The sequence below is a fragment of the Delphinus delphis genome, chromosome 19 (assembly GCF_949987515.2).
Source record: "Delphinus delphis chromosome 19, mDelDel1.2, whole genome shotgun sequence".
Taxonomy (NCBI): domain Eukaryota; kingdom Metazoa; phylum Chordata; class Mammalia; order Artiodactyla; family Delphinidae; genus Delphinus; species Delphinus delphis.
The window spans coordinates 21,644,005-21,661,331 of NC_082701.1; the positions used below are offsets into that span (position 1 = coordinate 21,644,005).

The following is a 17,327-nucleotide window of genomic DNA, read 5'->3' on the forward strand; positions in this document are numbered from 1 at the left end:
CTGTTTCAGTTGTCCTTGTAACCTAAGAATACTGTTTGATTAAACAGAAATGACAGGAGAGCTTTATTCTGAGGCTTACACAAAATTAGCAAATCTATCAGGACAAATTAAAATGCTGATCATATCCAACATGTTAAGATTTTTATATATGACATCTTTTTTTTAATGTGACATCTTTTGTGTTTTTTCATTTTAAAATAATATAAAATAATAATTTAAAACATACAAAATTATATTTGAGTTGGATACAACTATTTATCTCCATTAAATTAGGATAGTCTTTTTTTTTAATACATCTTTATTGGAGTATAATTGCTTTACAATGTTGTGTTAGTTTCTGCTGTACAACAAAGTGAATCAGCTGTATGCATACATATATCCCCATATACCCTCCCTCTTGAGCCTCCCTCCCACCCTCCCTATCCCACCCCTCTAGGTGGTCATAAAGCACTGAGCTGATCTCCCTGTGCTATGCAGCAGCTTCCCACTAGCCACCTATTTTACGTTTGGTAGTGTATATATGTCAGTACCACTCTCTCACTATGTCCCAGCCTCCCCTTCCCCCACTGTGTCCTCAAGTCCATTCTCAACATCTGCATCTTTATTCCTGCCCTACCACTAGGCTCATGAGTACCAATTTTCTAAATTCCATATATATGCATTAGCATACAGTATTTATTTTTCTCTTTCTGACTTACTTCCCTCTGTATGACAGACTCTAGGTCCATCCACCTCACTACAAATAACTCAATTTTGTTCCTTTTTATCGCTGAGTAATATTCCATTGTATATATGTGCCACATCTTCTTTATCCATTCGTCTGTCAATGCACATTTAGGTTGTTTCCAGGTAGGATAGTCTTTATATTATAAAACTAAAATTTAGAAATAAATGGATTTATGGTTGATATGAGATTACAGCTGTGATCCACAGGTTGTTTCATTTTTTTAAAGTACCTTAATATCAGTATCAATTTTGAACTTGTAAATGCATTTATACTATTAAAATACTGCTGTTTTTATCTGTTTTCTAGGTTTTAAAATCATTTAATTGAACCTACACCATGATGCACCCCATCTGTTCCCAGTCTTGTCAGTCCCATTAGGTTAAAAGAACCCTGTTATAGCTTCTTCCCTTTGCACCAGAAATGAGCACAGATTCTCTTGAAAGCTAAATCGAAAGGAACTGGAAGGAAGAAACAAAGTGTATTCATTTTCTTTTAGGTCTGCTACATGGTTAATATCAAATCTGCTTTTATTTCTTTTTGGCACTTGTTTCACAGAGGTAACTTTTTTCTGTCTTTATCTTCTGCCAAGTTACTAATAACTATGGGTTTTTCCCTCTTGTTTTTTTTTTAGCAAATCACAGATGAAGGTCTCATTACTATATGCAGAGGGTGCCATAAGTTACAGTCCCTCTGTGCCTCTGGCTGCTCCAACATCACAGATGCCATCCTGAACGCTTTAGGTCAGAACTGCCCACGGCTTAGGTAAACATTTCTTGGTTATCTCAAAAAATCAGGGGAAAGGAGCAGTGGCCTCCTTCACTCATGTTTATTCCTTGGAACCTTGAATTTTTTAAGGTAGACACTACAAGGCCACTACTACCCTTTCAGATGCGCACCTACTTGCTTTGTACCTCATTTGATTCCATGTAATTGGCCTGAACCAGGGGGTAATAGTCCTCATTTTCTGCTTCTTGGCTATCCATACTAGAAAAATATCAACATTTTATCACATTACTTGAGAAAAGAAATAAAGGCATTTTCTCTTATTAATGCTTTCATATAATTCCTTTCTGAAGAAAGTTTTGAGAAGCCCACCCTGTGATCATTTATATTGTAGTAATGATGCCAGGTACATAGCAGGGAGTATTTAAAGAGAAAAAACAGCTCTTCCTTTGTGCTGATGGTCTTTTAAAGCAAGCTTTATTTCTCTGTGGCTCCTCTTCTCTACCTAAATACAGGATTGGCTGACTATTCACTAAGAATGCAGTGTTAGCATGCACATGGTATCAAGCCCATATTGATTTTGTAAGAGCACACAGCACACTATTTGTAATAAATAGGGATAATCCCCGTATACCTTTTTTGTTCTTTAAAACAAAACTTATATTGTATTTACTATATAGTAAACATGTCAGCCACTGTTTTAAATTATTTACAAATATTACTTCATTTAATCATCATAACACCATACAAGCACTGTTATTATCTCTATATTATAGGTGAGAAAACCGAAGCACAGGTCAAGTAACCTGTTCAAGGTCTCACAGTTAGTAAGTGCAGGAGCAAGTGTTCCATCTCAGGCAGTCTAGCTCCAGAACCTATGAAACCACTTGTCTTACACATAAGAATCATTGTAAACCAATAAAAACTTTCTTAAAACTTTTTTGTAATCACCTGGCCACGGGCCTTCGTAATCTCGGAAGCCTAGAGTAGAATACTCGCCAGGAGCTGAGGAGGTAGCCAGTCTTCTCTCTAAAAAACATTACGTATTACCTTTTTCTGTTTTAAAGACAGGGATGTTCAGCTCCATTCTCCTTCATGGTTTATTTTATTGTTAGAAAAGAAAGGCTCTCAAATGTGATACTTAAAAGTTGGGTTCAGTCAGATCATACTTTCCCATTAGATACAGTATTTTAATTGATTGTCAGTTGATAATGATTCCTTATACTTTAGCTTTATGTTTTTTTTCAACTTCTATAGTAATTTGTAAGCAAACATACAGTGTTCTTTGGTACTGTCGTGCAGACACCACCAGACTTTTCACAAAGAAGAGCTACTATTTTTGATTCCCCAGCCCTGTGGTTGATATTTAGGGTGGTGTTCAGCAGTTCCGATAGGGGCTCAGCTGCCCTCTCCACTGGGCCTCCCTGGGAGCCTGTGGGAGGAGGCAGGAAGCTTAAGGGTATTTTTTCATAAGTATGGAATTTCATATTTGGGACAGGTCTATGATTAACCAGTCCCTTCATAGTATTTTGAAAAGCTATTTAAATCTTAGTGAGCCTACATGTAAAATAGGGAAAGAGAATAATTTACTTTAGCAACAGATTAACTGAGACAGAGTATTTATCTCCATCTCCTTTGTTTTCTAGGAGCAGGCTGCCCTCTGGGGGTAAGCAGTATGCCATCAAGAAGGCTTTTAAATGCGTTTCTCATGCATTTTGGCATTAACTACAAGCTTCTATTATATTCTTCTGATTGCATCACCCTAAAATGTGGTATTTACAGGACCACTTTATGATGACTCCATGAAAATGAATAGCAAGATCTGTATACAGACTTGCTTAGCTGTGAATGTAACTCCGTGTTATATAGTCCTTAGGGAATAAGAGGTTGTTTTCTTAAATTCTTGCTGTTTTAATAAACCCAGTTTTCAGGGACCAATGGGTTGACTTTCACTTTGTTTTTTTAACAGAATATTAGAAGTCGCAAGGTGTTCTCAACTAACAGATGTAGGCTTTACCACTCTGGCCAGGGTAAGTGTTTTCTTCAGGTTCTGTAGGTTTTGTTCAGGGTTTGTTTTATTTCAGAAGAATGAGCAATGAGGGAAATGTGGAATGGCAGCAGAATTGAGGGTGTAGGATGTGGGGGGACGTCTCTGTGGCTGGTGTTCCTGAGCGTCCTTGGGCTGCAGCTACAGGCAGCTGCTCTGGAAAGGCAGACGTGCGTTGGAGACCATGACATTCCTTCGTGAGACTTGATTTTCCGCCTCCTTATAAGATTATGTTAAACTAAGTGGGAATTTCCTAGTGCTTTTGAAAGAAGCTTATTTGGTTATTTGGTATGCAACTGGTGGATGAGAGTAATGTTGAAAGAAACATATAAGCCTGATTTAAATGGAGAGGTTTTAAGAGATTTTCTGTATTCTCCACAAGATTTTAATACATGGAGTGGTTTGTAAATCACTGTATAATAATAGTATTTAAAATTATACCATCTTTGACGAGTGTAATGGAACATGGGAAGGGCATTTGCTTTCAGGCAGATCAGTGGAATACTAATGGGGGCGGGGGCAGCCCATGGCATAACTAGATGAGGACATACAAATTCCCCTTCTGTGCTTACAAAGAAATCATTTTCATTAAATTATTTTTCGTTGAAAGGATCTCTGTATTAGTTCAGTATCAATGTTCAGGAAATTTATTCCCTTGGACTTTTAAGACGTTAGATACTTTTAAGTGTGGAATAGTTGAGAAATTTCACGGTGATAAAGGCCTTTTAAAAATGTGTAATTAGGGACTTCTCTGGTGGCGCAGCGGTTAAGAATCTGCCTGCCAATGCGGGGGACACGGGTTCAAGCCCTGGCCCGGGAAGATCCCACATGCTGCGGAGCAGCTAAGCCCCTGCGCCACAACTGCTGAGCAACCCCTGCTCGCCATAACTAGAGAAAGCCCGCACACAGCAATGAAGACCCAATGCAGCCAAAAATAAATAAATAAAAATAAATTTAAAAAAAATGTGTAATTAATGGAATAAGGCAGGAAGTGATGTAAGAATGATACCAACACTGAAGCTCTTAAGATTTCATCAGTCTATTTAATACTACTTCTTAGTTTTCTCGCCTTAATTTTTTCCCAACTTTAAATGTTTGTACTGTAATGTTTGGGTTTATATCTTATAGAATTGCCATGAGCTTGAAAAGATGGACCTGGAAGAGTGTGTTCAGGTAAGATTGTGGATTTTTACTCAGAAATATAGTACGGTAGAGACTTACACAATACACGCACATCAGAACATTCAATTCCCTACCCTAGTATAGTGGGGAGCCTGCAGCACTGCTGACTCTCCATTTATTGAGGTGTCCTCCAGGCATACCAGCAGAGGTGCTCATGGTATTTTTGCTAAGGAACTAGGAAAATACATGCCATCGGTAAGATTGCCATTGGAAAGAAAGATGGCTCAGGCATTTAGACCATAAAGATACTAAGATATTTCCTTAGAGCTACAGGGTTATGATGCTAATAAACAATTAAAGGCCCAGCACACTGATAGATATCACTGCCCCTTTTTAGCTTAACTGGACCCAGTGCCCCTTACATCATTAACCCTGGAGACCCAACTCTGTATGGAACCCTGCCCTTCAGGCAGGCAGACTTAGCTTCTTATCAACAGTTTTTTTTTTATTACCAATTTTAAGAGCTTTCAGCTTATTAGTTGGCTGGGGAGAAATTTTAAAGAGGGACTCCTAAAAAGAAGATAGAACAGTGAATTTTTTTAATGGTAAAAATAAAGAAGAGAACATACTTCAATAACTATAGACACCAATTTTTCTAAATTACTTGTTATCCGGACACTAAGTCCCTATTAGTTCTTATTAAAGTAAAACTTATTCACATCCATCTGTTTCTTGCACATGCCTAAATGTCCTGTGTGTCCTTTCCAGTGTTAGTCCTTCTGAGTGATGTGCACACGCCTGCCCACTCCAGTCCCCCACCCCTGCCATTTCTTAGCCCCTGTGAAATTATGTGTATTATAACAACAATCTCAGAATTGGAGAGAAATTTGAAAAGAAATGCTGATTTACTCTCCATCCTAAGATAACTATAAAATACTGTTCTTCCTTCAGGAGTTCTTCCTACTGAATGTTCGTAGTTAACCCAGCAGCAGCCTCTTTCTGCCACCCTTAGGGAAAATAACTGACATGCCAATTATCAATCCTGAGTTATGACATGGCTTATAAAAATATGGGCCAGAAAAAAAAATAAAAATAAAAAAAAAAAAATAAAAAATAAAAATATGGGCCAGATATCTAAAAATTTGAGGATGTTCCTACATTAATTTTTTTCATGGAGCAGCGTCTTCTGATTCACTTCTGTGATGGTTCTAAGGAGGTCAAAGTCCAGTGGGTGGAAGTTATGAGGGAACACCTTTTCATTTGTTTCAAAAACAAACAATTTTCGACAGACCTGTTCAAAGATGACTAGATGAGTTTAAGCCCAGCCTGGATAGGTTCTCAAAGAACAGGTTCTGGGGCTTCCCTGGTGGCGCAGTGGTTAAGAATCTGCCTGCCAATGCAGGGGACACGGGTTCGAGCCCTGGTCCGGGAAGATCCCACATGCTGCGGAGCAGCTAAGCCCATGCGCCACAACTGCTGAGCCTGTGCTATGGAGCCCACGAGCCACAACTACTGAAGCCCGTGCACCTAGAGCCCGTGCTCCGCAACAAGAGAAGCCACTGCAATGAGAAGCCTGTGCACCGCAATGAAGAGTAGCCCCTGCTTGCCGCAACTAGAGAAAGCCCGCATGCAGCAACGAAGACCCAATTCAGCCAAAAATAAAATAGATGAAATAAATAAATTTATAAAAAAAAAAAAAAGAAGAAGAACAGGTTCTGGTAGCTGATGGGGTTTCAACCTTACGATTCTGTTATTTGATGAGTGATATCAGGATATCAGTCTAAAATACTAGTGTAGTCAAGAATGACGTATGACCTATGAGTTTTTTGGAATTATACCTAAAATAAACTTATATGTTTCTTTCAGATAACAGATAGCACATTAATTCAACTTTCTATACACTGTCCTCGACTTCAAGTATTGGTGAGTTTCACTGTGGAAGTTTTATGTATCTATTGGATTTAATCAAAACCCAGCTCTTACTTTCATCTTGGTGCCTGGCTACCATTAGGGGAAAGCATATTTCTCCAAATTGTCAACTTACAGAGGACCAAGGGAGGACCTGCGTGAAGGGAGAAACTGAGATAGAAACTGGAAAAGTTAAACATTTTCTGTATCAATGCTTGGAGCTTGAAAACTGACATGGAGAGTATGAGTTCTCGCTCCCACATGAATTACACTCCAGCCTGAACAGTGCTTAAATTTCCAGAGATCCAGGAGATGAGATGGCCTGAAATACGGCTTGCTTCCCATTGGGACCAAGTGTTCCTATAAAATAGAACCAGTCAAGGCTTTACTAGGGGTCGGTCTCTGCTACTGCTTCCAGTAACACTGTGGGAAAGCATTCTGGTTGACTGTTCTGTACCTAGCCTTATTTTGGTGTTTTGTGGCACTTTAAACTATGTTTCGGTCGAGGGTTCTGAGTTTCGCATGGAGGAACCAGGGATTTAAGGAAAACTTGTAAAGTGAAGAGATGACCACATCTTACAGCTGTAAGAGTTATCTTAGGTTAATTAACTGTTTGGGCATGCCCCTGCACCAGGTATTCAACATTTAGTCCAAATGCCAGAAAATTTTTTACAGGAAAAGCTTAAGCCCCACTTGTCCCTGTAGAGAAGAAAAGTATCAATAATTTGTGTGTGGAGAGCGTGGGGGGAGATATTTTGTTTATCAACTATTTCACAGTCATTATAGGAATTCACAAAATATATTTAGAATCACACAGAGAAATGTTGATCATTGATTGTCAAAAGCAGAACCCAAGCAACTCCAGTATGCGTTCTTTATTTCACCACATGGCTCCAGTGATGGCTCCGTATACTTCAGACTCAAACCAGAAAATTCTCCTTTTTGGTTGCACACAGGCCTCTGGGTAGAAGAATGCCATTAAATATTTCAGTGTCCTTCCTTGCTCTGTTTGGCTGCAGAGTCTGTCTCACTGTGAGCTGATCACAGATGATGGAATTCGTCACCTGGGGAACGGGGCCTGCGCCCATGACCAGCTGGAGGTGATTGAACTGGACAACTGCCCCCTAATTACAGATGCATCCCTGGAGCACTTGAAGAGCTGTCACAGCCTTGAACGGATAGAACTCTATGACTGCCAGCAAATCACACGGGCTGGAATCAAGAGACTCAGGGTAAAGATGGTGGCATCACCCTCTGGCTCTAGTGTTCTCAGCACGCTTTCCTTCTTTCTTTATTTTTTCCCTCCATTTCCTTTTTTTAGATTTAGATTCCTGTGATTATTTATATTTATGTGGACATTCAGCAAAGAGAAAAAAAGATGGAGAGCAAACCTAAGGGTAGATAGTTCTTACCTGTTGTTCCAGATATTTGGTAGGAAAATACCCACTGAAGGGACGAAAAGTAGATCTCCTCCCAGCAGAGTCTCTCTGATAACATGCCCAGAGTCAGAAAAGCAAATGTCAGATTTTGGTTCTAAAGGAAAAAAAGGAGTAACATAAAGAAAATATTTAGTTAAATGGGATTTAAATTTTTAATTTGTATTTCCTTTCATATCAAAGTGTTTTGCTGCGGTTCATATTTTTTTAAGGCAACAAATGGATCACGTAGTTTTTTACCTTTTCCTTTTGCCCCATCCTTCATAATAGAGAGACCCATGTATAGCCAAATGACTAAAAGACAGATTGCCAGCAAGGAGCTTATAAAAGACTGGATGAATCTATATGTTGGATTATTCAGCTCAACAGACATTTATTGGAACATCTGCCTGACGCCTGTTGTGGGAAAGGCACTGTGTTAATTTGGCCCTTACAATCAACCTTTAAAAATATCCATGTTGGCCTTATGGCATCTGAGTGCATAAAGGAGCAGCACACTTCATCTTGAGTTCCAGTTGACCTCAGTTCCGCCTCTCCCTTCAGACCTAGAGGACTGAGAACATAACTGCAATGGGGAGGCCTTGTACCCATATGTCTTCAACACCAAAAGAGGAAGAGAGCCACAGGTCAACCAGAGCGTCTTCTATGGCCTACGTACATTAGGGTTTTTGGACCTGCCTGGCTGTCAGGAGTCTCTTCCACCTCTGAATCCTCAAGAGTCACTTAGCACTTTGACACTCTTAATTTAGCTATTTATGTGCATGTCTAGACTATAAGTCCCCTAAAAGCAGGATCTCCATCTTGACCATCTTTGCAGCCCTTTTACATAACTAGCACAGTGCCTTGAACATAGTAGGAATTTAGAAACTATGTAGTAAAAATTAGAAGCATGTTGTTAAAAGAGGATAATGAGGTTTTTTTTAAATATCAGAAGAAACATTGTCCATAATGGCTTGGAAAAAATTGAGTTTTTAAGCTTATATAATTTCTTCCAGCTCTGGGAACCCCTTTGGGACAGGTTAAGAGATTAGCATGAATTTTTTCCCCAGTTTTATTATTATGGAAGCAGTTATGTGAGCTTTTTTGGTCTTTTAGAATAACATGGGATGGTACAAAGTAGAACCCAGGTCTCTCAACGTCCCGTCTGTGCTCAGCTTCTGCCCTGCCCTCATGTACACTCAGTCCCTCAGTGGTTTTTCTGAAAAGCAACATTGCTCTTTCTGTTTAAGCCCTCTCTCTTAGTAATGTTTCTGTCTTGTTTCAGACCCATTTACCCAATATTAAAGTCCACGCCTACTTCGCACCTGTCACTCCACCCCCATCAGTAGGGGGCAGCAGACAGCGCTTCTGCAGATGCTGCATCATCCTATGACAATGGAGGTGGTCAACCTTGGTGAACTGAGTATTTAATGACACTTCTAGAGTTACCATGGATCTCCATTGGAAGCGACCCCAGTGTTCCGGGCAAAGGTTACAAAGTGAGGGCAGCGTCCAGATCCCCAGAGCCACACATACATACGCATACCCACTCTCACCCCCACCCACTCTGTCTCTGTGACCAGGGGATTGGGTTTGTGCTGGCTTTATCATGCGGATTGGTAAAACTTCACCATTCCTGTTGGATGTGCCCAGAAGAAAATCAGAAGCAAGGTAGACGGAAGGGGGCATTCCAGCAAACCCAGTGTTACTGCTACTGTGGTTTCTTTATTTTGTTAAGGGGTTTCTTTGGCAGTTTTGGAACGGCAGCTGCAGTCCTCCAGGGTCAAGGAAAGCATAGAAAAACAATACATGTTGTATCCAGGGACCAGAGAGAAGATTTCTTTGCATCCTATCAATGGTAGCCATCCATTGTAAGATGACTGCAGAGCTTCTGTGCTTCCTTGTTCCCATGCCAACATGCCGAGCGTGCTCACAAAGAAGGCTTGTCCATTCCTCCTCCTGTGTTTTAGTATTTGGCCCAGAGGTTTCCTAAATGGTTGCATTGAAATCGCTGTGGTCCAAAAGTGATGACGTATTCACTCAAATTGTCACTCTCTGTAGCACACTGTGTACCTGTCTTTCACTCTCTGTTGCTCCCTCCTGCACTCTTGCTCAGTCTGTCGTCTGTGCACAGTCTGCTTACTCACACTTGTTACTCCTTCGCTGTTGTTATGTTTACAGTTTGCATTTTGGATGATTAGTTGGGGTTACCAAACATTTTTAAGAGAGACATTATCAATAAATATTTTTTTAATTCTAAATTTTACCATTAGGGGACCCTGCCTGAATCTTTGCCAGTCTAAAGGGAAACTATAACAAAAGCAAGAAAAATTCTGAGAAGAAATTGAGCTAGGACTATTTTGATGAAAACAAACTTTGCCTTTTGGTTTCTGTTATATCTTGTGATAAATGATAACATGCATGATATGCCCGGTATTCCCCCTGCACATTTTTCCTTCCATCTGACTTAATAAGGAGAGAGAAATGCATTATTAGGAAACGGTGGAATGGCAAATCCCAAAACTGAACCTGAAAGCTGCCGCCACCCAAGCTCAGATGTGTTGTGTGTTCACCGAAATCTAGGTGTGATCAGTGGCATCTAAGATTTGTGTCTCTGAGGTTTGTTCTGCGTTAGCAGGAATGCTGCTAGAGGAGTTGTGCGGTTGAGCCGGGTAGTTTCTCTTTTTCCCCCCCATTTCAGCCTATCAGGGGTTCAAGAATGACCCTATCACAGCTGGTCAACTGTATGTCATTGTTGATGGTATCGTATCTAATGTTGGAGCCTCAAAGGACCAGAACCTGTCAGCCATATCTCTCTTGTGCTCCAGAGTTTCTGTGAATGAAATACTGTAGTAGCCAGGTGAAGGCATTGGGGCAGCAGAAAGAGAACATTGAGAGGAAGTAGGGGGTTCAGTGTCTCTTCCCAGCCTGGTCACCAGAGCTGAGGGCAGGGAATTTAGTGCCCGTGACTCAGAGTCAAAGAAGAAGCTCCCCCCACTAAAAAAAGAAAAAAGAAAAATCATGGAGGATGAGGGAAATATAATGAGTTTCTGAAGTACGAGAAGTAGACTTCTAAATATCAAGGCTAGAGACCTTGTGTGATTTTTAGTAGGGTGACTTTTTGTCTTTTAGGACATTAATGTCCAGTCCACTATAATCTTAGGTCATCTTCTGCATGATCCAGGCTGTTATCAGGCTTGTTTTAATGCTTGTAGGTGCTGGTTCTACCAGCATATGTAAGAATAAAGTGTGATTTGTTTTTCCACAAGCGATCAGTTGAAAAGGTCCTAGGAATCTGTACTATCCACCATTATTTAGCGCTTAATTTATTTTAAATCCCATTGTGCCCTTTTAAGCTCAGATTATGTGTGTTTTTCATTTCCCTTCCCTTATCCTCTTTTCAGATTACCATATAAGGAATATACTTTTTAAAGTGAGACCCACTCTCCTGGCTATACCCCACATATACAGATACACACATGTGCACACACACTTCCAGATGTGGTTGATAATATTCAGATCCCTGGGTCCTCACTCAAATAAAACTAAAAAGAAGAATATTTAGGGTGCAGGTGCTCTAACGTACAAGTTTAAAAAAAAAATAGTGTCTGAACAAAACCCTGATTTATTAGTGAGTGTGGATTCGAATTTCCCAATAGTTGAAGCTCTTGAAGTACTTCTTTATTTAAAAAACCCTATTCACCAGTACATGAAGATCTTAGAAATGCTGTTTCTGTTCTCAAAGAGTGTACCCATGTGCAGGTCCATGTGGAGGCGAGCCCTGCCTGTCTGGGCCAAGAACAGAGTCAAGAGAGGGAATAAAGGCCCTGGAGTGTGCAGCACTGGCATGTATGTGGTCAGGCAGGAACCTTGCTCCTTTCTGAAGCAAACTTCTGGCCCACCAAGCTTGGAAGGACATGTATTTTTTATGCCAATCTAAAACCTATGTCAGCTGATGAAATGTACCAGGACTTCGAGAACGCAGAACATGGTAAGTTTTGGTCAGGTGGAAGGGCCCTGCCGTCTGAACGTAGTATTTCCTGTCTCATCTTCAGGGACACTCTTGAAAGTCCAATAAGGCTTTACTGATGTAGGAGAAACTCTTCCTTAGGAAAAACTTATTGGTCCATTTGTCTGACTCCAGAACCACTCCACAATATGCCTTCAATAATAAAAAAAAAATACAGAGCGAACGGAGAGAAGAGATTTGGGATAAGTAAGAAGGTGCCCTCAAAGTTATTATGCATCTGGATCATCTCTTTCCTAAGCAGCCTTTTCCCCTTACATGTTTTAGCATCATCAGTATCTTTTACACCTTCATTGGCCCCATCAAGGTGATGATTCCAGCTTTTTTTTTTTTTTTTTTTTGCATTGACTTCTCGTATGTCCTTTCTATACCCATCCTTGCCCTCTATTTGGAAAGCTTCCATCTCACTCCCAGCAATGCTGCTAATTTATTCTCGTGTCTTCAGTTTAGCTTCCTCTTTGGATCCTTGTCCTGATCTGGGCAAACTATCCTGGGCAGCCTTGAATTCAGTAACTGTCATGTAGCTCAGGCCATTTTTCACTGGGTGATCTTTGATGTTTGCTTACTGGATTTGAAATCAAACTGTTAGACATGAGGAGTAAGAGAATCTACCCTCATCCTTTTTCCAATATTTGGAATGTGAAAGCACATCGTGCTTTATGTAAAAAAATGTTTTCTCCTCCTATTCTGCTCTTTAGTGGATGTAAAAGTATTTCAGATTAAGTGGTTTTTATAAATTTCCACATCCATTAAGTTGATTTAGCAGACATACAAGTCAGAAATTTTTCATATGCTTTATATCACATTTTAGAGGGCAACCTGGTAAATATTTTTATGAGGCTTTATTTTGGGCTTTCCAAACTGTTTGAATGGTTCAGTATAGCTACAATGCTATATAGCAGTCAAGTTCTTTTATTTCTTCTAATTGCCTTGTAAAATGCATTGTTACTGGTCTGATAACCCACTAATGCCATGGGGGCGCTAAACAAAGTATGAGTTGGAACCTGTCTTGGTTTGAAGTTGTTAGGAAGTGTGAGAGTGTCCCTGGAAAGAAGAGGTGGTTTCCTGCCTGCCTGTGGGCAGCGTATCCTTGGTGACTGTATTGTTTAGAGGGGAGGAACACTTGATCATGGTGGACCCTTGCCCATTTAATGTTTATTGGAAGTCAGATTGCTTATGACAGTTGCCACTAGTGAGAGAGGAAGGGTTTAAAGAAAATTGGACTGTTCTGCTTTTTCCCTCCTTGTGTACATGATTTAAGGTTAGATTTCTATCCTTGTTGTGCATCCTGGCTGACAGACTCTTTCAGTGGTATGCTCTGAGCTTCCGGAACATTTTATACAAAGATTGCCTTCTCTGTCTGCCCACCAGTTCTAGGATTTTTAACCACCTCAAATCCAGGCCATGTGAATTAGTCAAGTCTTGTTTGAGAAGACGTGTAGGATGTTTCATTGGAGGTCTTGAGGCAGAACCCTCCCGCTTACAATGATCTTGGACCAAAGAATGCTAAAGTGTCAGGAGGGTGAGGGGAATTAATAGTCTCAGCCTCTCCTCACCTTTATTTCTCTCATAAATTTTAATTGTAAGATTGGAAGATACAGAGAGCTGTATACAACCATGTCGATAGGGTATAATTAACCCAGGTAATTTGGGAATAAAATTTGGCTTATATTTGCTATATCCAGATGCCCAGACTTAACATCTTGGGTCTCCAGCAAAGAACGTGCTGCTCTAACCTTGCCCTCTCACTTGGGACAAACTTTCTACCTACCAGAAACTACCATTTGAGGCAAGTGAGTTTTCTGCGTGAAGGGCTTCTGCAGCACCGCCCCCGCCACCCCACCCCAACCCCGTGCCCTCCCAAGGCAAGTCTACCTATTTTGCCCATTTTTATTCTTAAGAACATCAGTTCTGCATCTCTGAAGCCTTTGATCCTTTGGAAAGTCAGTAAGACCTTCTCAGCTGAGTCTGAGTGAATCTTTGGAGCCCAAGAGAGTTACCCTTAATTTTCAGCAGAGAAAAAAATTGTTGGACAAAATCATGTGTGTGTTAAGAAAATTCCCTAATGTGCTTCCTCCGTCTCTGCCTTCTGTGCTTGTTGAGTAACCCCTTAATAGAGGTTGGTTCATAGGTGTTGAGACCTAGTGCTTCCTCAGCCAGGGTAGTTCACTGCCCTTTTAGGAAAAAGAACCATGAACAACCAAAACTATATCAGTTGACATTGTTTATTTTCTGTGTTTTTCAGTGTCTTGTTTTGAAGTATTGGGGTGGGGAAATGGTAGTTGACATTCAAAGTAGAGGAGAGGATCAGTTCTGGAACTGGGGTACTTTGCTTCAGGTACAAGCATCTGTCCTGAATATATAGAAACAGCTGAATATGTAGAAACATGTGAATAGGTTTACTTTCCTCTCCATGTAATGAACTCCATGCCCTTCTTAGTGGCAAGGAGGGCTTCTACTTTCTACACACCTAACCAGTGTCATCCAGATGGGGATTGGCACCACTGAACACCACCAGTGCTTCCCATCGGCTTCTGGGCATGATTTTCACCAGGGCAAGAGCAAGTAGGCAGTAAATGAGAATCCCCACCCCAGGGAGAGATAAGAGAAGAGAGGTGTTCAGACACATACCTTTTCTCTTCTGCCATATCCCCAAGAACCCAGGGAAATCTTTGAAGTGATTTTTTTTCTTTTTTTTAATTAAAGTGGATGAAGAAAGATTTACCCCACTAAGTTTTAGCTTGTCACTGTCTCTTATACTACTTGTTGTTATTCATTCAAATCTGTACTACACTGCTGCTCACATACATGTATGTGTTTCTTACCTTAGCCTAACCCTTCTCAGCCCCTGAAGTCATTTTTCTGTTTTGTGTTTTCTTTTTTTTATGGCACTAGCGAATGAGAACCTAAAGTCTTAGAAAATCCTAACTTGAAAAGGAGTCTCTAACTGGCATGGTTTGATTAATTACTTTACCTTTTCCCCCTAAAGACTTGAATGATTTTCTTCCCTAGTGCTATATAATAGATCTGTAATAAGTGAAACCTTTGCTGCTACTTTTCTGGGTTTACATCAGTTTTTTCCTTCCCTTAAAAATAATTTCTTATCTGTGCTTCTCTTATGACTGTTAATTTCTAGTAAGTACAGGAAGAGGTGAACCTGAGATTTCTTCTCTTACTCCCCTCCTCACGCTACCCCCAAGTTATACACTAACCTCTAACATATATAAGATCCATGAGATGGGGCTCATCATAAGATGCTTGTGGGGTTTTTTTCTCATCATGCTGCAGCTCTCAGAGCTGGCCCCTGAGGATCTGTGACTACCCAGTCCGAAGGGTTACTACAGGCAGAGAAAGGCTTTCTTAATTTTGTCTTTCTCCATTCCTGTTTTATGATCACCCTTCAGATGCCTCCCATTCTGGCGGCCTCCTTTTTCCTCCCAGGAATTGTTTCCAAGTAACCTGCCTCGGTCATTTCCCAACTGCTCTCCTCACCTTTGCCCACCTTCCAGTGACCCTGAGAGCACAGACCTGAGAGACGGGGCCTGTGCAGAGCTCAGAGAACTGTGAGGACTACCCCTGCCTTTCAGACTCTACTTGGGGACAGAGATGGATGGGTAAATGGTGCTGCGGGAGCAACTTTTATCTTCAAACCAGGCTGTTTCGCCCTTTGCACTGCCCCGCCTCCATCCCCACTCCCCTGAGGAAGGGGTAAAGTGCAGAGGATGGTTGACTAGCAGGGTCTGATCCCCAACATTGCTGTCTGGCCTAAGCCTTGTCCAGCCATTCGGCCTGCTCTGGAGTGAGAGCTTCAGTGTGTGGGAGCTGCTGCTTGCTTGTTTCTCCACCAGGCCTGCCCCAACACTTAGCCGGTCCCTGGGGCCAACACAGTTCCCTACATGATGACTTAACACCAGCCTCCATTAGCTGTCCAAGCGACTGCGTTTCCACCCAGTACTTTTGGCGCTTGAGGATGGGGGGAGGGAGGGAGGGTTATTTAAAATAAATAAAATCCAAGGTGGCAGTAGAGGATTCCTTTTGCTTTAAAAATCTTTGGACTAAAAAAATAAAAAAATTTAAAAAAATGTTTTTTTATATATGAATATATAAAGTAAATTGTTATGTAACTATTATTGTTTCCTGTATGTTCTAATTTTTGGTTTATGATGTAATTAAAGGAAATAAGCTGTGAAGACTTTTCATTTTACTGCGGAAATAGCCTGACTTGGAGCTGTGATTCTTAACTTCCTTGAACCCTTGATCTGTAAAGGCTCCTGAGGCTGAATGAAGGGGCTTCTTTTTGGCATCTTTATTTTTTTTTAATATCCTTTAGTGAGTACCCTTTATTTATTTATTTATTAATTGTTTAATAATCTTTATTTAGTACCTTTTCAATAGCCTTTATTTAATACCCTGCACTCCACTTGCTTCTAAGAAAAACAGAAGACATAATATAAATCAGAGTTTCTAAAAAACTTTTGTCTTAATTGGATAATAACAATTCAACCTGAGTCCCTTATCTGTGCAAAGCATTGCCCTTACCTGGACTAGGAAGGAGTGAGGGAGTGGTGTAATGGTTAAACAAACTCACTGCACGTGACCTTGGCCAGTTAACCCCTCTGTCTCAGTTCTTTGTTGGTAAAGTGGGGATAACAGTACCTGCTTTAGAGTTGTGAAGATTAAAAGTGATAAGAGTGGCACATGGTAAACGCTCACATTTACCTGCTTTTAGTCGCTTCATTTCAGTATATTTCAGTATCTAATCTGTGCCAGAGGCTCCTAGGTTGAGAGATGCACAAAGGCTGATGCCTTTGGTCCCTGTCCTTTTGGTGGAGACGAGCAGTGGAGCCAAATCAGCAACCTCGATTTAAATCTCAGGGTATCTACCGTGCCCTGAAACACCTTTGGGGAGCCCTGTGGAATCGGAGGCCTCACTCGAAATCCGCTCATCCTGCATGAGTTAAATTCCTAATCTGGATTGGTCATCTGGGGCCAGCGGGGTCCCACAGTCCCTTCCAGGGGTGCAAGGAAGCAAGCCTGCTTCCTTGTCCATATTGAGACAGCCTTGGCTTTTGAGGGAGGCAAGTTCGAGGTCTTTGAACTTCAATAAGCAGACTTTCCCTTCCCCTGTGCTTTAATCCTGTTAATTCAGCCAGTGTAGAGCCTTCCTCCTTCCTACCTTCCCTAGCCAGAGGCCACCAGGTTTAGGACTCAACAAAGATGATCAGTAAATGATAAATGGGGTAAATGATTAATAATGGCATCTTGGCCTATCTCCCAGTGCATGCAAATGGGTTTTCTCTTTTCAGTATGCTTGAAATTTTCCATAATAAAAATTTTGAGGGAAGGGGATGAAAAAAG

At 40.8% G+C, this 17,327-nt stretch overlaps 1 protein-coding gene across 1 annotated transcript in view; it reads left to right on the forward strand.

Moving 5' to 3' along the window:
- FBXL20 (F-box and leucine rich repeat protein 20) overlaps nucleotides 1–15,938 on the forward strand; it is a 115,790-nt gene extending 99,852 nt beyond the window's left edge. The window contains exons 10-15 of the mRNA XM_059996969.1: nucleotides 1,359–1,489; nucleotides 3,420–3,480; nucleotides 4,626–4,670; nucleotides 6,486–6,542; nucleotides 7,547–7,759; nucleotides 9,228–15,938. Of these exons, the coding sequence (XP_059852952.1) occupies nucleotides 1,359–1,489; nucleotides 3,420–3,480; nucleotides 4,626–4,670; nucleotides 6,486–6,542; nucleotides 7,547–7,759; nucleotides 9,228–9,335 (615 nt within the window). The 3' untranslated portion in view covers nucleotides 9,336–15,938. The remainder of the gene's footprint in view (nucleotides 1–1,358; nucleotides 1,490–3,419; nucleotides 3,481–4,625; nucleotides 4,671–6,485; nucleotides 6,543–7,546; nucleotides 7,760–9,227) is intronic.
- The last annotated feature ends 1,389 nt before the right edge of the window (nucleotides 15,939–17,327 follow it).